We start from the raw sequence: 24,366 nt of genomic DNA on the forward strand, positions 1-24,366 counted from the left end.
ATATGATGAATGCAATACAAAAAGGTGTGACACAGTCCACATGCGCCATAGTGAAACTGAGAACTGCAGCACTTCTGCATTTACAAAGAGGATCAACGCTGCTGTTGTCACTGCTGAGAACAATAAAGAAAGTTAAGTTCTAGCCAGAATTCAAAGGAGACAACTAGTGAGTCATGTAGATTATACTGATTAGAATCTTTATTGTTTACATCATTCAACATAGATAGTAGATAATTGTTTGGTGTTAAAATGAGACCAAAAATAGGTGAGCCTATTGGTAAAACATTGCTTGACCTTGAGAGACACAACACAGCTGCAAAGACATAATTTTCCATTGGTAGGACACAGAAGCACATATATTCTGGAGTAGATATCATCCCTCTCCGCCTCTTCCTTCTCCTCCCTCTTCTCTACCTTAACACCAGAAAGAGGACACTCCAACAAAGAAGCTCTCATTCAGAAACTGTTCAACATTGTCAATACTAGCTGTGAATTTGTACACTGGGATAAACAGGTACACTGAATAAAACCAACTATTTTTATGTGCACTGAGAAATACACCTACCTATTATCCTAAATATCACTGAAATACATACAATAGGATGGTAGGATCATAGTACTCCAGTAAACCCACTTTCTTTATTATTCATACACCACTGAGAAACCTGCATGGACAGGACAATATGTATTTTTGAAAGAAAACTTCTGTGACTAGTATTTTATACATGAATGTATTTATCTACTAACCACAAAATATCCAAAGAAAATACTGTATTTGGCACAACCAGAGAAAAAGTACAACTGCAGTGAAAAAAACAACCAAATACAAATGATTTTGAAACGATGCAGAGAGAACATCAAATCTAACCATGCACAAAGTAAGGCAACCTACAGCAAAAGTTGTTTAGATATAGAAAAAGATACAGTGTATGCACCAAGAGGAGTGCACCTATTTCTACAACACCTGTAAGGACTGTTGTCCTGTTTAGGACTGTGTTCAGTTTACACTTAGAAATTTGGGCCCCACCTACAGACAGACAGTCTGGTGCAGACTAAAGTAATCACTCAATTAGACAGCCAAAGTTACTGGTAGTGTTGCCCATCATCAATAACTTAATTAATGCAACTTATGCTCTTATGCTACAATAAAGCCTTAGTGTGGACTTTGACAGGAAAATAGGTGTATCAAACTCAAGATTTGTACTTTTTAAACTATGGAGTATATTTTGCATTTTCTTCAACTTTACATTCAATTTAGTTTTGTTTTTTTTTTTTTAAGAAAGTTTTATATCAACTTTTTATGGATGTGTATGTTTATGCACATGTCTACATGTGCAGTTGTATGTGTGCAGCTTGTAATATGTTGAAGTGGTTAGGTTTTACAAATCCTTCGTCTTGATGAGGGTAACCAAAGGCTTGTCATCAGGACTGTAGTCTTCATAGGCGATGGGAGTGGCATCGTACATGGCAGGCCTGGACTTCTTGCCAAATCTGATAACAAAAATATAAACATCAACTGTGCATCATCAGATACAAGTTTTCAAAAACATTCCATGTATTGTAAATGAAATGAATAGAAAGTTTCTTTATAAGGGCACTTTAACATTGATTTAATTTTGAACGGACTCATAAAAGACGAGCGTAAAAATAAAAAAATAACAATAATAATAACAGTTAAGATGTACCAAGTGACAAAGGGAAAAAAACTGTAATATCTAAAGTGTCACATTCATGAATAACCATGTAACACCTGACCTGGCATGGCGGATGGAGGCGATGGCATTACTGAACTCGCTGTCGATGCTGCGACAGTTGTAGAACTCCTGGTAGGCATGGCGTGATGAACCCTGGTACTCAATGCGGCTGATGCGGCAGATGCCCACAATGAGGATGATGAGCATGAGGACGAAGGCCACACACAGGGCTCCAATGATGATGTACAGGGAGTGGCGGGGCATGTTGGTCAGGGTGTCCTCAGTGTGTGCTGACTTCCACTGCAGGTCTGACACACACAGGTATACATTTTTCTTTCCACACGTCTCTGTTTAGATTAATAGCTGAACATATATACTATGACAGGTTCACTTACGGATCTCACAGCTGGGGCCCACCCACCCAGGTGGGCAGTGACAGGTGAAACCATTTGATTGGTCAATGCAAGTGCCTCCATGGTGACAAGGGTTACTTTCACACTCGTTGATGTCAACCTCGCACTTGTCCCCTGAGCAGACAGGTAAGGTTGCATTCATTAACAATGAGAGAAACAAAGCCAAGAGCAGAAACTGAGAAACCTGATGCAGTTGTTTTCAAAGAAAACACTTTAGGGTTTAACATCAAAATGCTATTATTTCAAACAGAAAGTATGGGATGTTGGTACAGGTGCTCACCCAAGTATCCAGGTGGGCAGGCACAGGAAGCATTGAGTCCTGAGCTCTCACAGCGGCCTCCATTCTGACAGTGAATCTTCAGACATGGATCCTTATAGATTTCACAGTGCCTGCCTGCACACAAACACACAGACTCAGTTCATAATAATTCATCTTGTTGCATGTTCACTGCTATGAAACTATAGCATACATAAGCAAACTATACACAGATGTGATCTTAAATCTAAAAAGCATCACACTTGTATTTACAAGTACCTTCAAACTGTGGTGTGCAGACACACTCATAGGCATTGATGAGATCCCTGCATGTGGCGTAATTCTGGCAGGGTGCAGACAGACACTCATTGTACTCCTCCTCACAGTACAAGCCATGGTAGCCTTAATGGGAAACACAAATACATATAGTATTCAGTCATGTTTAAAGAATACATCACATAGCTCTGCTTCATTGTGTCACTTCCGAGGATGTTTCAACCTCTTAACAAGGAAGCGTTTTGCTGAAAGTGCATCTTTTTAGCTGCGATCAGCATTTAGAATTATTCATGTATTGCTGCGTGTATGTGTAAGAAGGGGAGGATGTTAATATCAGCGTACCCTAGCACATTATTGCCAAACACTTTTACTGCATTATTGCAAGAGCAGGCATTATTGCAAGCACTAAACTTAAAGGTGATTATAACTGAACAGGTTTTCCTTCTATAAGCAGTCACTTAAAGATGGTCAGATCACATACTTGTTTAATTTTACGATTAAGCTTTGCAGTAAGAGTATATCATTACAATGAGAACCTTCCTCATTTGGTGTTCTAGCTCATTGTGTCTCTATACGATTCATAGATATTAATTAGTAAGCACTTAAAGCCATTGCAATCTGCATGTCTCTATACACAGTAGTACACAAAAACAGTACATTAAGAGTACAGTAGCAAGTCTTTGGATCTGTGTAGATGCTAAGATTTTCATAACTTAAACTATCATTAATTGTTAAATAAGTGTATGAATCTAATGTAAGCCCAGTAGTTTGCCATTCACTGTTTCATCAAGATGGAGCATAAGGTCAAATGGCATGCAGTGCACTGTGTTTTCCATAGGATGGCAGCTGTGTACTTAGGCAGAATAAGTCTGAAAACATTTGAAAACATGGCCCATTCATGAGTAACAGACACTGTCCCTGTTTCTCTTCAATAATATTTAGATGCTTTAAAGACAAAGTATAGAGTACTACAGGACTGTAGTATATTAAGCAGAATATGGCATATATCTGTTTAGTTTCCACTGTTACAATGTGGGTGCCAATTATGCAGATACAGCTTTAGCAACACAGGAAAACACTTTAAGTTAAAGTGAGTGAAAGAATAAGTCAGTGTATGCTTATCAGGATGTGTTTTAATAGTCTTCTGGACTAGAAGACCAGCCTAGATGTGTATTAGTGTAATCAATAATTAGGCCAACAAATAACGATAATGCTTGTATATGCACTGATCTAACACTTCGTTTCTGCATACTCCCAAGTGAGTCACTGCAGTTCATAGAAATGTTCCACAACATGAACATTATTTGCCAGGCGACCGGTGTCTCTTGACTCTTGTCTCTTGACATGACTAGCGTTGCAATCTGTTTTCATTAGTTCTGCTCCCATGTTGGCCGACTGCAATTCTCAGCTGGGTCCCAGCACTGACTGAAGTTACAACAAGCCTTCCCCAGGCCACAGCTATCGTGTGTTTTGGGGAGGAGAGATGGGGGAAGTAATGATGAGCCCAGTTAGAGCCTCTAGGGTCCTTTCTGTGAAATGCCAGTGAAATGTCAAGCGTTTTTCCAAGACTATCTGCTTTTTGGGGGGCTGGCTGGTGGCCTGGCAGCTGGATTACAAAAAAAACTGGAGGATGGATCCTTCTACATATCAACACCCCAGCAGCTTTCCTTCAGACGCCCAGCAGGCATTTACATACCCATTACACACATCCACACACTAATACAAACCAGACAACTAGACAAACTACTACATTCAAGTATCTCACACACAATGAGATAGAAACATTCAGATTCATCACATATACAACCAGTTTCATATGTTAGACACCAGGTTCTGATGAGGTGGAGAAAAGGTCAGAACGCTGTGTGTCTATGTGTCTGTGTCTGGGCTGCTAATTGCAAATAGTCCAATCCAATTAGACAAGGCCATCTGAATAGAGACATTTGATTGGATGGCAACATCTGCTCAACCAGCATAGTCATAGACGCAGAAAATGTTTTGGGAGTTGCACACACACACACACACGCACGCACGCACGCACGCACGCACACACACACACACACACACACACACACACACACACACACACACACACACGCACACATGCACACTTGCAAGGCAACTGCATCACCATGGCGACCAGACAAATGAGGTAAATGAGGTGAGGATAACAACAGGAAGATAAAGACAAGGAAGGACAAAAGGACACGTGGAAGAAAAAAATATGAAAGAAATGCAGAATAGAAAAAATAAGTGTGAGGCTGTGGTGAAGAAAATGTCAGATATCTGAATAATTGGAAATCAGCAAACATCTGTTCTTCACCAGTAAGTATTACAGCGTTTGAATAAACATGAAGAATATGAAGTATGAAGGGATTATCGACTTAAGCAATAACTCCTGTTAGTTTAAATATTTAGGAAACACTTTCTATAGGTCTGTAAAAACAAAATGCTCAAATGTCAAATGCAGGTCAATAAATAAAAGAACAAAGTATCTGTGCTCCACAGACTAAAATGAGAGAGACCAATAACATAAGCAACCAAAAATGACTCGATTCTGATCTGTTCAGAGGCTACCAATGCAGGAGAGGGAGAGTGAACATCACAGAAGAGATCAAAACATTGACTAGCTTATACATTTAAGTGACAAACAGTATAAACAGATGAATGGACTGTCAATTCCTTTTTATAGGCCCCCGGGAAACTCATCTATCTCTGTATCCCAGAAAGGTAATTGCAAGACAATAGCAAGATAATGGATAATGAAGTTATTTTTCCACTGAACTGATTTCATCACAGAGGCCTCAGCACAAGCCCCACAATTATCCAGTACAAAAATAACTCACATACAGCTACACAATATTTACTGCTACTCTGAGTCTGAGCCAATGCTACACATCACTATGCTTTTAGTTATCATTAACCTTTATGTGCTAGCTGTAAAGCAAGATTTAGAGTGTTGATAGGGCCAAAGTGAAGATTCAGGAGGAAGCTGAGGGACATAGATTTCTCCTGAGCACACGCACAGGGGTCCAAGTGCTCAACAGGCCCTAAATCCATAGGTTCTTTTGGAAGTGACTGTCCTAAACATTTCTTGGTGGAAAGTCTTAGAACTGCGTCAAAATGAGAAATGACCTGATGAAGTTTTGCTCTTTGAGAGGTGCTCAGAAGGTGCATTCACATTTTACATGTTGCACCTTTAATTATTATGTTGATTAAAAACTCTTGGTTTTTACTATTTTGTTTTTTAAACTATGGGCAAACACATACACGTCTGACATGGACACAGAGTCTCAATGTTTTTGAAAATATAAAAGAATAGGCAAAAGATGGATGGAAAGACACTGATTATTTTAAATTTGTCCCTTAACACAGTATCTCCTAATTACTTAGATTTTATTTGGTCACCATCACTGACGTGTCTGACACCACAGCTCACCTGGGACACACAGGCACCTGTAGCTGTTGCCCACACTGCGACAGATGCCATGAGCGCAGGGGTTCAGGGCACAGAAGTCCACCAGCTGGGCACAGGTCGGGCCGGTGAATCCTGCTGTGCAGCTACAGCCAAACCCCAGGGGGTTAGGGCCCTGGGAGTAGCATGTCCCGTTATTGTGACAGGGGCTGGAGGCACATGGGTCCACCTTCTGCTCACATGTAGCACCCTGGTAGCCTGCAGAGCAGTAGGTACAGATGCAGGAGACGATGATGGAAAACCCACAAACACCAAAATAGTTTCTGTACTTACAAGACCATTAATCATTGAAAGAAAACAGAAGTGCCTGGACTCATATTATCATTTACAGCTATTTCAAAATCAAAGTATTAAAAAAAAGTATTCTTATCTACTGGTATACCTGAAATGCAAGTGCTGGGAAACTGCAAATATTGGTGGCAAAAATAAGACTCTCAAGATTTCTCTCAAGTTTTGGCAAATTCACCATCTAGAGCCATTTTAATTTTCTGTCTTTCATGCCTCTTTTGTTAGAGACAAAACAGAGTGAATGCCGTTTAACAGAGTTAATTCTGAATTCTGGCTGTTGACAGTGATGTTTAACTATTGTGTTACGGCGCGGTCTCTGGTGGACGGTGGACATGTTTCTGCCAGTACAGGTTTGTGACAATGCCCATTCAGGTTTGTGTGTGCAAACCATTACACTCCACTTCCCTTTGTGGGAGACTGGTTGTGTTGAAGTTTTTCCTCGACTCCTCTCATTAGCTTGTGAGTCTCTGCTACTTTCACCTATTTCCCTCCTCTAAAAATAACCTCTGCTCCTCACTGCTTCTCCTCCTCCTCTGTCTTCAACCTACCATAAGAGCTGACACTGTGCTGCAGTGTGGAGAGACTCTCCTACATACATGTACAAACCTTGCTGCAGTATATTGTGTGTAGAGATCCTCTGATTTACACTAACAGCATTGTAAATCCCTGTGCTGACTACACCAGAGTGCACACTGTATTGAGCTAATGAAGAGATCTCGCTCAAGGCTCCATTGATCTGCAAGACTGTATTTCACTGCGTGAGGAGGACATTTATCATTCAGCATCAGGGAGACAGGAGTAATCTGTAGTAGTCAGGGGGAAATCCCACCCAAAGCTCTGCCTTTATCTCTCTGTGCCCACTACCTCCATCCCCTTCATCCATTTCTCTTTTCCTTCAACCCCCCTTACCACATCTTACTTTTTTGTCTCTCTTCTACGCTTGTAAGCACACAGATGCTAGGCCACGCACACACACACACAAGCTCTTGCATAAATTTAATGTTATAATTTGTATTTGTTCTGTCATGGTTTAATGCCCTGCTTAGCTTCTTTCCTCTTTTTTTTCAGATCACCTTCATGTCTTGAGCTCAGTAACTATCTCCATCTGCCTCTGTTTTCTGATTTATATATATATATATATATATATATATATATATGTTTTTATATATGTGCCTCTATATATACAAACTCTATGCACAAACTCATACACTCATTTTGATATGAGACCTTGCTGACATGGAAGAGTTATGTTAATTCCTGCTGCTGGCATTCAAACCTGGCAACATTAAAAAGAGTTAACAGTTTAAATTTAGCTGGCCCACTCTCTCCCCTGCCTTGCTAGTACTGACTGGAGGCAGTCACAGTACTGACACTCACACGTTCTCTTGTCACTTTGTATAAATGTGTCATCTTTGTGAAAGACAGTGAGAGAAAGAGTAGAAGAATTTTGTGGTAGTCTCTGTTGAGAAGACAGATTCTACATGTGCACATTCATGAAATCCAGATAATTAATGCAGGTTTAACTTACTGCAGTCAAATTTTAATACATATGTTCAATTAAAAACAAGACTATTTATAGAGTATTTAGTGTATGCGCAATGTCTTGTCAAATATCAAACAAAATTACTTTAATTTAAAGTTGGATTCAAATAAATAACAACTCATGGAAAGATATTCCAAACATATTCCATAACATTAGTTTTGGGACGTGCTGGTGAGAGGGAAATGAAAAAAGGTACTTTCTGTCCTTGCAGAATGAAAGTTTTTAAATATCCCCGAAAAATCTAGCACATAAAAATGTAATAATGATGCGAGTGATCGCAGTTGATCGTTCTGATAAAGGCTGCTGCAGTTGTTGTTCATCTATTTTTTGCTTATGTCCATACAGGTACAAATGCAAAAATGTCTACCTGCACATGGTAATTTGGCCTCCTAAACGCGCTTATATTTCCTTACTATGGAGGCTACTGCTGTGTAGGTTCTAATTAGCATCTGTTTTCAGGCATTTCTAATATTTTCTGTCCCTGAAAACCATGAACAAAAAGGACCTGGGACTGAAAATAAGTTGTGATTTCAGATCCAAAGACACAAGGACTCCCGTGAGGGACATCAATGCAGAAGGAACAATAGATAACAGCAGGTATGTCTTTTTATGCTCCTGTAGCTTTTTACATATCTCTCTGTTCTACATGAGGAAATGTTTTACACCAGTGATCTTAGACTTGGAGTGTTAATGAAATGTTTTATAAATAAAATATTAGACTATTATTAAAGATCTCCCTTGGAGCATCCATGTTAACAGCAAAATTCTGGATGGAAAACAGCTGTTGTACATGTTATTATTCACCTAGATGTTGTGTCTTCAAACAGGGATTTAAATCATCCTCCTGAGATTTCTTCATCAGCATGGATGCACAGCTCTCTACTGCGCTGCTTATTTCTCATAAGACACATTATTTTACATTTTTTACATGTATTCTCTGGAGCCTCATGCTAGCGTCAGCAATAAAGAGGATGGTGTCATTTAGCATTCCCATAAACTTTAACATCAACCCAACGGAAAGGGTTTATGAAAAGAATACAATGCAATGTGTGCAATGTGTGCTCTCCTGCATGAGTGTGTGAGTGCTGTTCAGCATTCCGATTCACTTATTGACTGATCACTTGTTAAACAGTGTGTCCTATTCTGAGACATCGTTTTGTATTGATTTCTCATTTTGAGTTTGTCTTCTTCTGGTGCGTGTCTGCAGATATACCTGCTCTTCCTCACTGCCATGTTTAGTTTTGTTTTGTTTTTTTATATTTTTCTCAAACCTTTGCTGCTGCAATATAAAATGCATCACTGTCTCAACAATAATAGAGCATTTATAGGAAAATTTGTATCATTTCATCATATTTATGTTGAATGGTCCTTTTTTATGTTTTTTAACTGCATTGATCTTAACTGGTCACAAAAGTAAATGATGGAGTGTTAAGAATAAAAGTGACCTACTAATCCTTGATTGCATAGACAATACCAGGACCCTGAAAGTGAAGCAGACACTTTATTATTTTTATTACTGTTTACAAATGTGCTTCTCTTAGTGTCACATGTCAAAATGCCTTCCCAGAACAAGGCCGATGGTGAAAGAAATAATGATGGCTGTTATGTTTTCTTAAAAGCTCCATTAGGCACTTTTAAAAATAAGTGAATCGACAATAAAACAGAAGACTGATTCACTGCAGTGTAACGTACCTGAAAATAAACACAAGGAAAGTGATTTGACCAAAAATCAAACACAGCTTCCTAATAAGCCCATGGTTGTTTGAAAGGCACTTGCTAAATGAAATCGTCACACACTAATTTAAAGGTGTTTAGTCTCATTTTATGAAAATAAAACACAAGCAGTGGATTATGAATTCCTTTCCTCATTGGAGACTTTGTTTTTTATACTCAGAATAAGAGTACAATCAGTTGTTGTTGGATGAGTGACTGTAAATGAACTGACTGCTGTACCAGGACTAATGAAACAGCCTCCCCGACAGCTTTTTCATCCATGTTTCCTTATGTATTTCTTTATTGATCTCTAATAGGTAACTAATGTTTTCTCTGTATGTTGTATGTGTGTGCATACACAACCTGAATACACTGTTGTATTGTGCTATATAGTGTAAAATGACTGGAAACCAATGTTCTGCTGGTGAGAAATGCTGCTCTGGCAGAAGTTCTGCCATCACAGATTTCCCCAGAGAGGATGATGCAGGTCACTGAGGCTCTGAAGACTAATTAGAATAGAGGAGGAAGGTTTAAATTAAGTATCTCAGTGGCACAGATATTGTTAAACATGCAGCAGATACACTGAGTGTACAATAACTGGAATGGGATGTGTTGGTGAGATGCATAGACTCAGTTAAATGTGTTTTTTCGTTCAGTTTCTTTTTCTCACAAACATCACAGACTGTTGAAGGTTTTCTGGGCTTGTGCAATCCAGATGGACTTCATTTATGTTCTTGTAAAATCTGGAGTGGCAATTAACTTCGTATTATAGAACAAACTGAAAAAACCCTGATACTATATTACTGCTATTTTCTAAATATTTTTGGCTCCATCACTTATCCCTTCTGATTTCTTTAGAGCAAGCACAGAGACTGGTTCCAGCGGGCAAGGATTGGGTTCCTACCATCAGGACAATAGCACCTGGGCCCAGCCAGGGTGCTGAAGCAGGTAGCTCCATGCTTACAGGGCTGAGAGAGGCAGTGGTCAACCAGCAACTGGCAGCGCTCCCCTTCATAACCTGAAAATCACATGGTCTATTAGACTATTTATTCTATTACATCCAGTCAAATGCTGATAAAAGTGATCACATGTACATCACATGACTGGATCAGATATTTCTGTCTTGTGTCCTGCTTCAAAATGTATTTCTGTGCAACATATTTTATTGAAACATTGCAATTCAAAGCAAATGATTCTAATCAGCATGAATCCTTCTACACATGTAAAATAGTAGATTACAAAAACAACACATCTTGAGACCATGTAAAATGCCATGATGGACACAAACACACCTGGTGGGCAGCTGCAGGTGAAGTTTCGTCCTTCATCCCCTTGTTTAATGTCAGTGCAGGTGCCATTGTTGCGGCAGGGTCTGTGGTGGCAGGCGTCGTACTCCTCACAAAAGATATCGGTGTAGCCGTCTTCACACTCGCAGAAGAAAGTGCTCTGCAAAGCATGAACACAAACTAATTTCACATGTCAAATCAATGAGCCTTAACGAAGAGAGAATGGAAGAATGGAAGCCAAAACAGATAAAAGATTGCAGCTTGTAAAATAATACAATAACAATACAATAACAAGCGGCAGTGAGTCTGATTTTGTCAAATACTGAGGGGAATGATTAGAAACTGAAGTGAAAGGGAGAAATTATGAAAATGTCTCTGCAACATCTTTCTCTACTCTGTTAATTCTGCAACACAGTGAGTAAGAGTCACTACTGCTAAATGGAGACCAACAGGTCTCAAGGGCTTCTTTCTTCCTCTACTACAGCAATGTTTGTTTTGTTTTTTCAGCTTTCCACAATGTAAAGAAGAAAAGCCTTTGTCGTGGAGGGTTGAACCAGTCTTTAAAATCATCTCCATCATATCCTAAAGACCTTCAGTAGGGGTAAGGTCAGGACTCTGTGGAGGCCGGTTCTTGTGTGAAAATGAACCATATTCTTGCACTTTAGCTTAAAGAATCTTGGCTTTGACACCCTGGAATATGGCCAAGCTGTCAGGGAAGGAAAAATATCCATTGATGGGACACATGGACCTCGCCAACTGAAGATCATAACGCTGTCTCCAGGCACTAGGCGTGATGGGTGCATAGTTTTATGCACATCCCTTCCTCATCAGACCACATGATCTTTTTCCAACACTCTAAAGTCCAATCTTTATGCTCCATAGCAAACTGAAGCCCCTTTTCCCCCTTTTTTTCCCTTTCCCCCTTTATCTCAATGCTCCTAATGCTCTAGTTTCCATTTAGATATGTTGTCTGCCAAATTTCTCTTGACATCTACAAGATTTCCTGCTCAAGCATAAAATGATATTGTGCGTTTCAGCTTCATTCGTGCTAAAGTTGAAATGTTGTCTTGACAAAAAATAAAAAAACATCATGTGTTTGGATGACTTGCTACTCTTTATTTCTAACCTCAGAGGGTTGTGTGATGCATTTGCCTTTTCCAGAGCACTGCGGGTCGCTGAAGCTGCTGCCGGGCTCCACACAGCTGCTGGCCTTTACCGTCAGGTTGAGACGCAGGTTGACCTCTGGGGCTGTGGGGCTGCCCACGCGCAACACACCTACAGAACCACAGAAGAGTTGAGGGCCTTAGAAACTATTCATATAGTATTTGTATCAGTATATTACAGAGTTATGTTTTATTTATTTGTATTACATTGACAGATGTCAGTGATGGTATTGTGATCTCTATGTCTTTGGACTGTCTTTGTATTTGTACTTAATGCTAGAGACGTTTATTAGACCTTATTTTAAAATGGTCTGTATGTCAAATGGTTGGTCCTTCACTTTGGTCCAGGCCAAACTAGACCAACAACTGTTACATAGATTTAGGTGAAATTTTGTACAGATGTTCATGATCTCCAGAGGACAAGTAGACAAACTAACTTTGGTGATCCTGTGACCTTTCCTCCAGTGCTACTGTGAATTGACATTTATGGTTTTAAGTGAAATGTTTTGACAGCAAGTCAAAGAAATGCCATGAAATTTGTGCCATTAATGTCCCTCTTATGAGGAATTGCAGTAACCTTTATGATCTTTGTGATCTCCTGACTTTTTATCTTGTGCCATCTTTCAGTTTCATTTTTTCTAATAATTTGAGGTAAGGCTAAAAAAGTGTGAAACTAAAAACATTTAATAACTTTTCTAACTCTGTAAACAAGGTAAACATCATAGTCAATTGACAATCTGATCATGTTAGCTTCTATAAGTACAGCCCACAACCTCACAGAGGAGTTAGTGCAGCTGTTGACACTTGTTAAATGTTTTAGGATGGATTTCAAATGATTCCTTCCTGCTAAAAAGACAATAAATTCCCATGTGGCTAAAAGTGTTAATAAAATACCTGGCAGCTCTTTATTTTGACCAAAATACAGTGTGTGATTCTCCTTCATGTCCCACTTGGGGTCTATAAGTACAGGACATTTCTCATGTCTTCAGTCAAAGCTGACAGCTGCAGGTAAAAATAGCTTCATAATAACATTAATTTCTATTTTTCAAACCCTGATGTGAAGATTCAATGATAATGAGTCACTGATGATGTAGGCTCCTCAGCCAATCAGGGGGCTGCTCTTCTGTCACTCCTGACCAAGTGATCACCAGCCCAGTGACACTGAACCTGCAGAGTCACTACTCCTTCAAAACGTAAAAAGCTCATTCAGACACAGTGACGTGTGAAGAAGCAAATGCAGTGTCACTGCTCTGCTCCTTCCTTTATACTGGTGCTTTGCACAGAAGGTTACACACCTTCAGGCCTAAAATAAGGGGAATTACAAATTTCCACTTGTGAACATTACCCATTTACTATCTAGAAGTAAAGCTACATACAACAGGCCATGTGTCTCCATCGTGCAGTTTGACCTTCATTCCTCTCCTCTTCCTGGATCCTCTGTCCTTTCCTCTAATCCTTTCCTGTCTTTCAATCTCTTCTTTCCTGTTTTCCTCCCTTCCTGTCAGACTCTTCCTCTCTCCAATAATATCCTCTCTCCCGTTTGCTTTAACTCTCCAGCGTCATCTCATTCGTTTCTCTCTCTCTCTCTTTCACTCTCTCTTTGTGTCTCTCTCTCTCTCTGTCCCCTTCAGGCGAGGCACCAGCTCTATGGTCACAGAGTTTAGCAGACAAGCCAAGGTCATCTGATGGGCATTGTAGTGTAACAGCATCAGGTATGTAGAGCACACACCGAGGTCACTCAGCCCTTCAGTCAAAGAGTCAGACTCCAATTACCCTCGACCAGGACCCACTGCATCTCACGCTGCCATTTTTTGGCACACTTGTGTGAGTGCTGTTTCACAGAATCTGTGTGTGTTAAAGCTCAGAATTACAATATAGATGTGAGATCAACATGCAAATGTATGTATGCAAATATAATATTCTGACTCATATGCAAATGTTATGTGATTTTTCCCACTGACAAATACAATTTATTTAAATGTAATAATCCTCAGATCTTTTTTGCTACAGTTGTAAATGATCTATTTGGAGGCATTTTCTAGCATTTCTGATTCAGCTTCATCCTGGTGACTGGATAAAATATTATACAAATCAAATGATAATGACAGTATCATTAGCATTAATTGTGTCTTCTCTATTCATTTGAACTTATTTTAATATAGATATGACTATTATTCAATATTTTCTTTATATGATTCAGACAAATGCTACATCAGTAATATTCTTTTCTGCTAAAAAATAATGTAACTGTATAACAAGGGGAATCTTACTGAGGAAGTAGTTCTGTCCAAGTGGCAGTGAGTGGTCTGGCACCACCAGTCCATCAGTGGCCTGCAGGAACCACATTATAGTGCCATTCACAGTGGAGGAATGGAGGAAACCAGTTTCATTCACGCGCCACAGCACTGGAGCTCCACTAGCATTCACCACCACCCTGGTAGGAAGAGAGAGATGAAGTGAAAAAATGAGTCAGATAGGAAGACATCTGCTGGAAGGAAAATATAATAAGTGAGCACTGTGTTTACAGTTCTGCATCTCTACACCTTCTTAGTGACCACTTGATTTATCTTACCAGACATCTTAGAAAGTATTAAAATGTAAGCAAAAGCAGCTTAAAAGGTGAGACATAGAAACTGCTCCTCTGTCTTTTTCCAGTCATTGTTTTAGCCAAAATGAGAATCTTATTAAAATAACAACTTTCATCCTCCACACACAGTCATCAGAAACACTGAGCAACTATGAAGCTAGGGGTCTTTTCTTCGTACTGATGTGCCTCGTGGCAAAGGAGCAGTTCTCCTGGTTGTAACTTCAACCTGGCATCATGGTCAGGTCTGGTCAGTAATGATTGTCAGTGGTCTGAGTCAGCAGGGGGTGATGTTTCTCCCTGTGGTTTCACAGTGACCTTTAATGAGCACACACAGTCAGTGTTGTAGTCCATTCGGACCACAAACAATTTCTACAAATAGGGAAAACCACAACAGAGAAACAGAAAAAGAAGCAGGTTGAATGTGGAGAGAGACAAACAGGAATTGCAGAGAAGTGCCAACATTCGATATTCAAATATGGCTCATTTTGTATTGATACTGTGCCTATAAAAATGTAATGATTACATTACCACCATCTGTCATACATTCACCACCACGGAGAAGAGATCCTACACATCAAATCAAAGAGTTAGAGCCTTAAAATGAATTAACTCCAGTCATGTTCCCCCTGGGATGAACCTTTTCCACTCTGGGCACTAAATGAGCTTTCATTAAAAAATTCAGATTAAAAGTTTCAAAGAGATGGTTGAGAATATATCCTTTGGTAAATGTCTCTAGCATGGCTATACTCAACATTACTCACAGTGCATCTAAGTGAAGAAAAAGTACCTAATACAAAGAAGTCACTGATGAGGCTATAATGTTAAACTGAAGAGGTACTATTACTCAGTACATAAACAGTTTACTGAGGCTAACAAACATCAAAGTCAACCTTGGAGGGCAAATCATATGTCTGGATGTCCACCCCCTTAGCATTTTCAGCAACTTAGATATTAACATTTTGGTAATAATAGGGATGGTCACAGCTAATTCCATCTTTCACACCAGGCAAAACCACTGACATCATGAGGATAAACCCTCTATCTGGATGCCTACTGTGGATGAGGATCATGCGGCCAGTAGGAGGATTTTGAGGAAGCTCATGACTGCATCTGTAAACATCTGAGCAGAGCAGCCAGAATCCTGCTGGGCAGAATGAGCAGAACAATGTGGGCCATTTTTCCTGGCAGAGACACTGAGCTCCAACAGCTGCCACCCATAAGAGACAGCAAACACCAGAGTCCTCATGAAAGAGACACAGGGTTGGAGAGGGAAACACATAAACCAGGGATGAGGGATGCTCAGCAGCTTCAATGAGGCTCCACACCAGTCGAATACTCCTAAGAAACCCTCTTACTCACTCCCGCACCTAAAATAAACACTCACATTAAGGAAAACAAAATTTAAAACTCTGTGATTATCCTCTCAGCTCTCGCCTTTGTGTGTTTGCTCTAATGACTGCTTGCATAACTAACAAGAACAATAATTATTATTATTATTACCCCTACAGTACTTTCCATGCAATGAGATGCAGCTGAAAAGTGCTTCACAGTGAAAATGAAGATTAAAAATAACAGATGCATGATGTGCATAAACAGTCAGATAGCAGTGTTAGTCAAAAGGCATTTGATTTGTTATATGAGAGATAAAACAATAACCTTAACCTTTTAATTTTAAATAAAAGCCAATATTTAGTTGGCATTTTTTTAGGTTTTCAAAAGTGAAAATATGAGAGAACACTTGACATTGCTCTATATATGAGCCACCTTCAGACCTTCACAAAGTGCCTGTCAGGAGATAAATGGTTATATTTTTGTCTGTGTTCATGACTGAAGACAAGTTGGAGCATCACAGGTGGAGTGGCACGATAGCTGTCTCAAAGTATTAGTGCTGAACAGGGAGCTGAGTCTGAAGGTGAAGCTGCAAGCAGTGACCAAAATAACACGGTGGACAGGCTGCACATTGCACAAATGAGTTCTCCATTGCAGGGTGTCCAGGCTCAGGCGGAGGGACAACATGAGAATCAGGGCAACTACTTCAAGCTAAAATGAGCTATTTGGCATTTGCTATGCTGAGGTGTGAGGTGTTGATATTATTGGTAAATGATGGCCTATATTTTACAAAAAGTAGAAGGGTTTATTTCAATTTCATTTTGTTGCTATTTTCATCACTTTTTCATATTTATTAAAGTTGATGTAGCATGGAGGCATCTATTATGAACTAAATGAATTTCTATCATTAGCCAATAATTAAAATGAGATAATATTCTCATGAGTAATCGGCATCAGTGTTGTTGACATATTTATGTAAAATGCATTTTTGGATCACTGCTTCATTTCCAAGTGGTCCATGTGTGTTTGTATACAAGTGTCCTTCACTGCCTGCATCTGTGTGTGTGCGTTCAGGTGTCGTGTGTAATTATGCAGTATGAAAACAAAGCAGCAGCTGTTGATTAACTTGCAGCTCCCAGTCTGTGATTGTGATCAGGGCCCTGAGTCGTGCCTGCCATGAATAATGAGGTGCAACATCAAGGACATCCAACATTCACCTTGACCATCATTTCTGCATAATTAATTGACCCTTATTTACAGAGAAGTTGTAAGAGAACAAACATATTCAGATGTTATTATGCAGTGTCTTTTGTCAGTGTAGCAGAGGTGTATTATAAGGAGGCCGAAACAGAAGGTCATTAGTCACAAAAACTACAAGCTGCACTGCACAAAACTTGCTGCATGGTAGGTATGCAGATAAAATGCTGTGCAAAGTGGATTCTATTTTTGGGGTTTCTTTATGATGATTATCCAGAAAACAGAAAACAAATCATGCTCTTTGGTTATTCCTGTTTATTATGTTCCAAAAAGCACAACCCATTTTGTTAATAAGTGAGTTTTCAGTTTAGATTCTTGCCGTTTGTGTCTGAACTTAACAACAAAGTGTAAAGCCTAAACACTGACCACTTCTGGCTTCATGTCTGCCACATGCTTCACCTCTCGTCACCTGTAACCACATCCTGCATACACATCAACACACAGCTAAGAAAGCTATTCTGGCAGCATTTTCAACAACTGTGTTTTTCCTATTATAACAAATCACAATGTGAAAAGTGTGAAAAGCCCTGTTCCAGTTTGTAAGGTCACCAAAATCTGTATACTAATAAAAATGCTAAGGTGTAATTTGTCCCAGGCACAGAGAGTAAGCCAGATGTACACTCTCACACCGTCCTGAGAGATGATCTGATCATGGAATAACAAATGTAAATGCCTGACTGGGTCAAACAGGTGTATCAAGCCATTACATATGAAATGCTCAGTGCCTGCAGGTACTTGGTCACCATCACAATCTATTGTAATTACTAATAATCCAAAGCAACAAGCTGCAGACATCTCATTAACACCTTTCACAATTTTGATTACAAACCATGGTAAACAACTAAGCCCTCATATTAATTAATTTGTGGTCATTTGATTCATTATGCTAGATCAGTTGATGGGTATTCATCTCTGAATTTAGTAAAATTACCACAGACTTACTGCCACAATGCAAACCTGTATCAGGATAGTATTCCACTGCAGTAAAACTGGTTGGTTACTGGGTTCCTGGGCAAATATTATGAAGTTATCATTTGTAGACTACAAATGATATGATGCGTAAACTGTGAATGAGAGCAGTTAAAGGCAAAAGGAGATAGTGGGAGAAACTGGGCAGAGATAGGGACCATAACTATATAGCTATATTTTGACCCAGGGGCACTCCAGAGAGATAAGCTGGCCCTGCTTTAAAGGGATCCCAGTCATAAAAGGTACTGTACTCTTACTTCACAGCTGTCTCTTCAGGCACTTCCAGAGACAGAGTCAGTGTTCCTAATGTCAGCTCACACAGCTCAGGACTCACACAGTGCAGACCCTCGGTCACCTGAAACACACACACCAAACACGCAACATTTGTTTTCTTCATAGCTACATTTTAAAGATAACACCCACAGGGGCCTGACTTTAGCGTGGAAGCTGTCATACCCTGTCTGCTTCCCACGGTACCACCAGCAGCCTCTGCCCAGGTTTGGGTTGCCATGGCTGCAGAGTGGGAGGTGCCGGCGTTGTGGTGGAGGCGACGGTGGTTGGCTGTGGCGGCTGAGTGGCAGCAGCGGTGGTGGAGGCTACAGGAGTCGCCAGTTCGGGTGCGGAGGGGGTGGCAGGGTCCCAGACAGCGGCTGGAAGGTCCAGCAGGATTTGATCACACCTCTCCCCCTCGTAGCCTTCAGTGCACTCGCAGGTGTAGACCGGCTCCCCCTCCTCCCCGCCGGCGCTCCGGCTGCAGTTTCCATGGAGACAGGGGCTGCTGGCACATGGGTCTGTGAAAAACTGAAATAACAGAGAAAACAAACAAAAACAAGAAGAGTTAGAGAGGCAGAAGAAAAGCATTACCGTCTAATGGTGTTTTGTACTGCTGCCATCCTGCTGTCTTCTACCATCCTAGCCCCATTTTTTTGTCCAGTAAAAGCCCAAGATACAATTTCATTTTATGTGGTACTAAAAACACCATTGAAGGAGAAGAAATTGTATAAGGAGGCTGGACTCTGGCTGATCATTTTCCTCAGCTACTCAGCTGCTTCTTTTATTGCTCTCTGACTCTGCCACTTTACTGCCTCCCCTCTGCTCTTCTCTTTTATTACATTTTGACACTGTGTTTGTAATAAATTGGTGCAGAGAGACATTTCTGTGTCTCTCACTCAATCTTCCCACTCCTTCATGCATACAGTTGCGAGCAGGATGATTGTCCACATAACTGCACACACACACACACACACACACACACACACACACACGCACACACGCACACACACACACACACACACTTGCATTTTGTCCTCAAACAAGGTTTCCACTGTCATGCAGCAATGAAGAAAACGTGCCCTGACAGCTTCCTTCATACTGGTTTCCTTCATCAATAATTTATCATATTTGGAGTAAAATATTTTGGTATGAATGTTTAAGGTGAAAGAGGACAAAGCCCAGCTTGCCAAGCTTCCTGCCTGATGTAGTGTTGTCTTTTGTTTGGCTTTCAGAGCCTTCTTAGGCTAAAGAAAATCTATAATCCTACTGCCTCTTATTTATTTATTTATTTATTTATGAAAATGTGTTTATTTATTATTTAATTTAAACAACCTCAGGTATCTGCAGCTCCAGCTGTCTGATTCAAATGAGCTCAGATAAGTTTTAATAAAGACAGGAGAAAAACTAAAACCCAGGCTGGAGAGAGGTTGAACAGAGAGGCAGTAATGATGCTCAAACAAATCCTCACTACATGTACTGTAGATGTGCATTTGAGCATGTGTTTGTAGAAAAGTGTATTTGTGTGTGAGACAGAAACAGTGAGAAGCAGAACAACAGAGTGTCATTAACAGTCCGTTCTCTCCATGGCTGAGGCACAGCTCATTAGTGCTAATCTCTCTCAGGTTTTTACTTGCAAAGCCTATATCAAACTTTCTCTCTCAGCTCTGAAGCACAGCAGTCCCAACGTTCCCAGCAGGCCACTCTTCAGTCCTCACACATCCTTCTGCTCTTATCTCCAGCACCATGGATTGAGTTCGTCAACCTTTAGAGTGCGGCAACATTGGCGTGTCTGGGTTAAAGGAAGCATTAGAGTTGAGCTCATGACCTTTTTCATCTGTCGCTTCTGATTTCTCTTCCATCCCAGCATTTTCCATCCAGGCTGCACAGATGTGCTCTAACAAAGCACAAGTATATTTTCACATATTTGTTGTATTGTGCTGTTTTGACACACCCTATAGTTACTAGAATACATATATACCACATGCAATGTAATGCAATCAATGGTTAGTTTTGTTAAAATTACCACAAGGTGTTAATTCAACTATAGGCTATTTATTACTGTAGTTATGTGAGTAATGTTGTTTTCCTGATTTACATGCAGTTGAAACACGTTTCTAATAATCTGGACAAAACTCTGGATATGTTGAAGAAAACTGTACAACAATAAACCCAATATAATACACAGTCTAATCTCTCTCTCTCTAAAAGTGAATATGATCTTTGATAAAAATGTATAGTTGAGTTGTTTTACTGGATTACATTAGATTTTACACATGAATGTAAAATTTTATTTAATGTTAGATTGTAGATTGATTAAGCCAATAAAACATCCTCAGTTGAAGAATTTTTTATTTGTTTATTGCAGTCTTCAATTCTGGACTTTGGACTAATAGGTTAAGTGAATGTCTGGTTAAGATGTCTGGTTTGTGGCTTCTCTCATTAATGTCAGTCAGAGACTCACTGTCACTACATGTCACGTGAGGTGTTTACAAAAGATGACTGACATTTTCCTTAATCTGCACTTGCACCTGTTAAGGTGGGACAACCTGCACTTTTATCACTCAGCACTGCTCCCCCTGACTTTACCCTAATCAGACAGAAACATGCTTGTGCAAGAGCTTTAAAAACATGGTTTATCAGCCAAACCTAAAATACGTTAGCATTGCTGTGCAATGTACATGACACTTGCTGTGGCACCTGGTGGTATTAGTATTTATATGCTTAGGCCTATCTTTCTGCATCATATTGCTTGCTATTCTCTAGTACCAACATGCCCTGGGCTCTGGCAGACCATGTGAATCAATTTCTTCTAAGCAGCTGATAATAACCCACATTAGTTCCTTTATCTATATTCCCACATGGACCAACAAACAGAACAAAGAGATCCTCTGAGGCCAAATTAATTGCTTCGCAAGGTGCTGTGATCTATTTCTAATTTAGGATGGTCACCCTGCAGAGGGAGGATCAATACAGGCAGATAGAGGTAAACAGCATCATCAGCGTAACCTGGTAGAGGGTTGCATGAGTATGTTTCTGTAGACATGCCACTCACATGCAGACTCATAAGTTCTTCAGAGTGTGGTGGGACACATTTAGACTTCTGCACATTGTGTTTTAATTGGACTGACATCAAGGAGGTGAAACAATGATAGACACCAAACAGACAAGCAGCAGCTTAAAAGCATAAAATCACTAATGGAAGTGAGAGAGTGTGGAGAATGATCAGGACTTCAGCTGTACGCTTATGCATTTGGAATATCATAACTTAATAATGAAAAGCTGCAAATGGATAATTTAACTTAACAGTGTAAACTAAACACACAACATCACAATCTCCTCACAGGCAAACACATCAATAATGTAAGTTAGAGAAGTTAGACCTGCACAAATGGCTGACTAAGCCTGCTGAGCATGCACCTACATCCTGTACAGCTGTTGAGCTCAGTGGCACCAAAAATAATGAGCATGACACATCGACCAGATGAACCGACGCACACTTTTTCAGGAGGCACAGATTACAGCCTGACATCCTCTAACAATTAACAAAGACATAATAGTGGGGCTGCGTCACATTTTTATTGAAGATTCTCCCAACATCCTGACAAAAATAGATGTTTATATGAATGTTTACACTCCAATCACGCAGCCAAAAAAGCTGATGTGCCGTGTCAGTGGGTTATAGCTTCAGTAATGGGGAAAACAAGACAATGCATAATGTTTGAGTTAAAGTAGCATATATTTATAACTGCTGAAAAAAGTTAAGTTCCGAGAAATTCAGTTTCTCGCTGCCTTCACTTTCTCAAGAATTTGCATTTCAGTAATGATTCTGTCCATAATTTCCTTGGAAGTTTTGTAGTAAAGAAATCTAATTTGGTTTTAATTATAAGCAGAATAAGAACTTCCAATTAACAAATTTCGATTAAGAGATGGCACAATTTATAGAGTACTAGTCGGGGCACAGCATGCTGAGATAAAGATTAAAAATGCCAAATTTGTCTATAGAGGAGCAAGGAGCAATAAGAAGTCCAGATAGCAAACTCACAGAAGTGTCCTTGAACAAGTCATTCTAGTAAATCCCAACCAGTCTACGAGATCTGAAGTTGTCCTCTGACCTCTGAGTAAGAAATTCTCCACACAGATTAATAAATGTTATGCAGCCTATGCTCCTCATATTACTTTACTCAGGGGGTGAATTATAGTTATATTGCAGGTTGCTGAATATTTAAGAAATAAGCCCAGACTGCTACTACAAAGGTATAATTACTGTAGTGAAAGCACTGATTTATTGAGGCTACTACTGCACAGCTAGTGATTCTACAAACTGTTGCTGGTCAAAGACTTGTACTGTAAGTTTCACATAAAATGCCAAAAACTGTTGTGAAGGGATGGATCGGCAGCTAATCCATTCAGCAACTCAGTAGCTAAGTTCCTATGGACCTCCAACCCTGATGGAGCTTCAGCTGATTCATAACCGCAGTAAACCAGATGCTGCATTTCACCACCTGCTGTTTAAGGGTGACTCATTTGAGCAGCAGGTGATAAAACTGTACTTCAGTGGTCATATTATTCACCTGATCACATGCAAAAAGCTTTCCGGTGTTTTAAATGAAGTATATAAAGCAGTACAACAGAGGAAGACAAGCATTCACCCAGACGTGCAATAATACATATACACACAAGTGTCTTTGTGTATGACACATGAATTATATTAATTGGATCCCAGACACTGCAGATTTGAATGAATAGTGAGGGCTTTGTAGGCTCAGGAGAGTTTTATAAATACAGTGTTCTAATGAGGACAATGCTTTTTTGACTGCATGGAGATTTTTGGTTTTTCACAATACCATATTCATTGGCCACTGCAGCCCCATGCGCAGTTCTGTTCATACTTTCATGGCCTGGCACCATGAGATGCTTATATGATCACGCAGCAGTTTGTCTGCAACTCCATTACAATGATCATGATGTGTTACCATAGCTACAGTAGCTAAGTAACATGAAATCAATTACTACACAGTAAAATACACAATGAGTGTGAGTGTGTGTGTGTGTGCGCACACGATTGGTATTGTTCACACTGTGGCGATGAAACCCATTAAAACATTCACAAACTCAGACAAGTAGTTGTTAAGGTTAATGTAAGTCTCCGGGAAATGGATGTAAGTTGATGTAAATGTGTGTGTGTGTGTGTGTGTGTGTGTGTGTGTGCGTATGTGTGTGTGTTTTCAGGCCCCCACCAGACCCGTTCCCCACACGCACAGTTTCATTATTAGCCCAAAGAGTCTGCAATCCACTTACACACTTACATCCTGGGCTCTTTATCACCATTTTGTCATTTTGCCTTAGTTAGAGTGACAACATCCCCTACTGTGAAGGGGGAACAGATACAGATCGTATTTGCTTAATTACTCTCTCATGAAAACCCTTTCACTGAAATAAAAAAATGTGTCTTTGTAGGATCTTGGAGAGGATAAATTTGTCTCCTCCAGAGATGAAGGGACGCAGGTTGGTTCGTATGTGGAGCACTGCTGTCTCTCTAATAATATGCCACAGTGCATCTGCTGCTGGTCTAACTGGTGAAGTCTGAACCCTACTGCCAGCATGTCTCCAGAAACCTCCTCATAGCTCCCTTCTTTAGATGATTCAGAGCTGCAATTTGGAAAACAACAGACACTTAGCCAGAATTATTTCCAAGAATAGAGTGCATTGATCTATAGCAGTTAGACTGAGGGGTTTGTGCTGCTGTTTGGAGTACTCAACTCTAGAATTTCTACCTTCACAAGAACTGAGGTCTTGACTACCTGCAGATTGTCATTTTTTCAATCTTCGACCACCAATGACAAA

General features: G+C 39.9%; 1 protein-coding gene across 1 annotated transcript in view; it reads right to left on the minus strand.

Annotated features, from left to right (window-relative positions):
- Positions 1–242: 242 nt before the first annotated feature.
- Positions 243–24,366, minus strand: part of dner (delta/notch-like EGF repeat containing) — a 42,835-nt gene continuing 18,711 nt past the window's right edge. The window contains exons 2-13 of the mRNA XM_026292434.1: positions 18,706–19,050; positions 18,507–18,604; positions 14,378–14,541; positions 12,071–12,219; positions 10,951–11,104; positions 10,563–10,676; positions 6,079–6,312; positions 2,643–2,765; positions 2,388–2,501; positions 2,090–2,221; positions 1,756–2,002; positions 243–1,491 (exon numbers count right to left, since the gene is read on the minus strand). Of these exons, the coding sequence (XP_026148219.1) occupies positions 1,380–1,491; positions 1,756–2,002; positions 2,090–2,221; positions 2,388–2,501; positions 2,643–2,765; positions 6,079–6,312; positions 10,563–10,676; positions 10,951–11,104; positions 12,071–12,219; positions 14,378–14,541; positions 18,507–18,604; positions 18,706–19,050 (1,986 nt within the window). The 3' untranslated portion in view covers positions 243–1,379. The remainder of the gene's footprint in view (positions 1,492–1,755; positions 2,003–2,089; positions 2,222–2,387; positions 2,502–2,642; positions 2,766–6,078; positions 6,313–10,562; positions 10,677–10,950; positions 11,105–12,070; positions 12,220–14,377; positions 14,542–18,506; positions 18,605–18,705; positions 19,051–24,366) is intronic.

This window comes from Mastacembelus armatus, chromosome 13 (genome assembly GCF_900324485.2).
Source record: "Mastacembelus armatus chromosome 13, fMasArm1.2, whole genome shotgun sequence".
Taxonomy (NCBI): domain Eukaryota; kingdom Metazoa; phylum Chordata; class Actinopteri; order Synbranchiformes; family Mastacembelidae; genus Mastacembelus; species Mastacembelus armatus.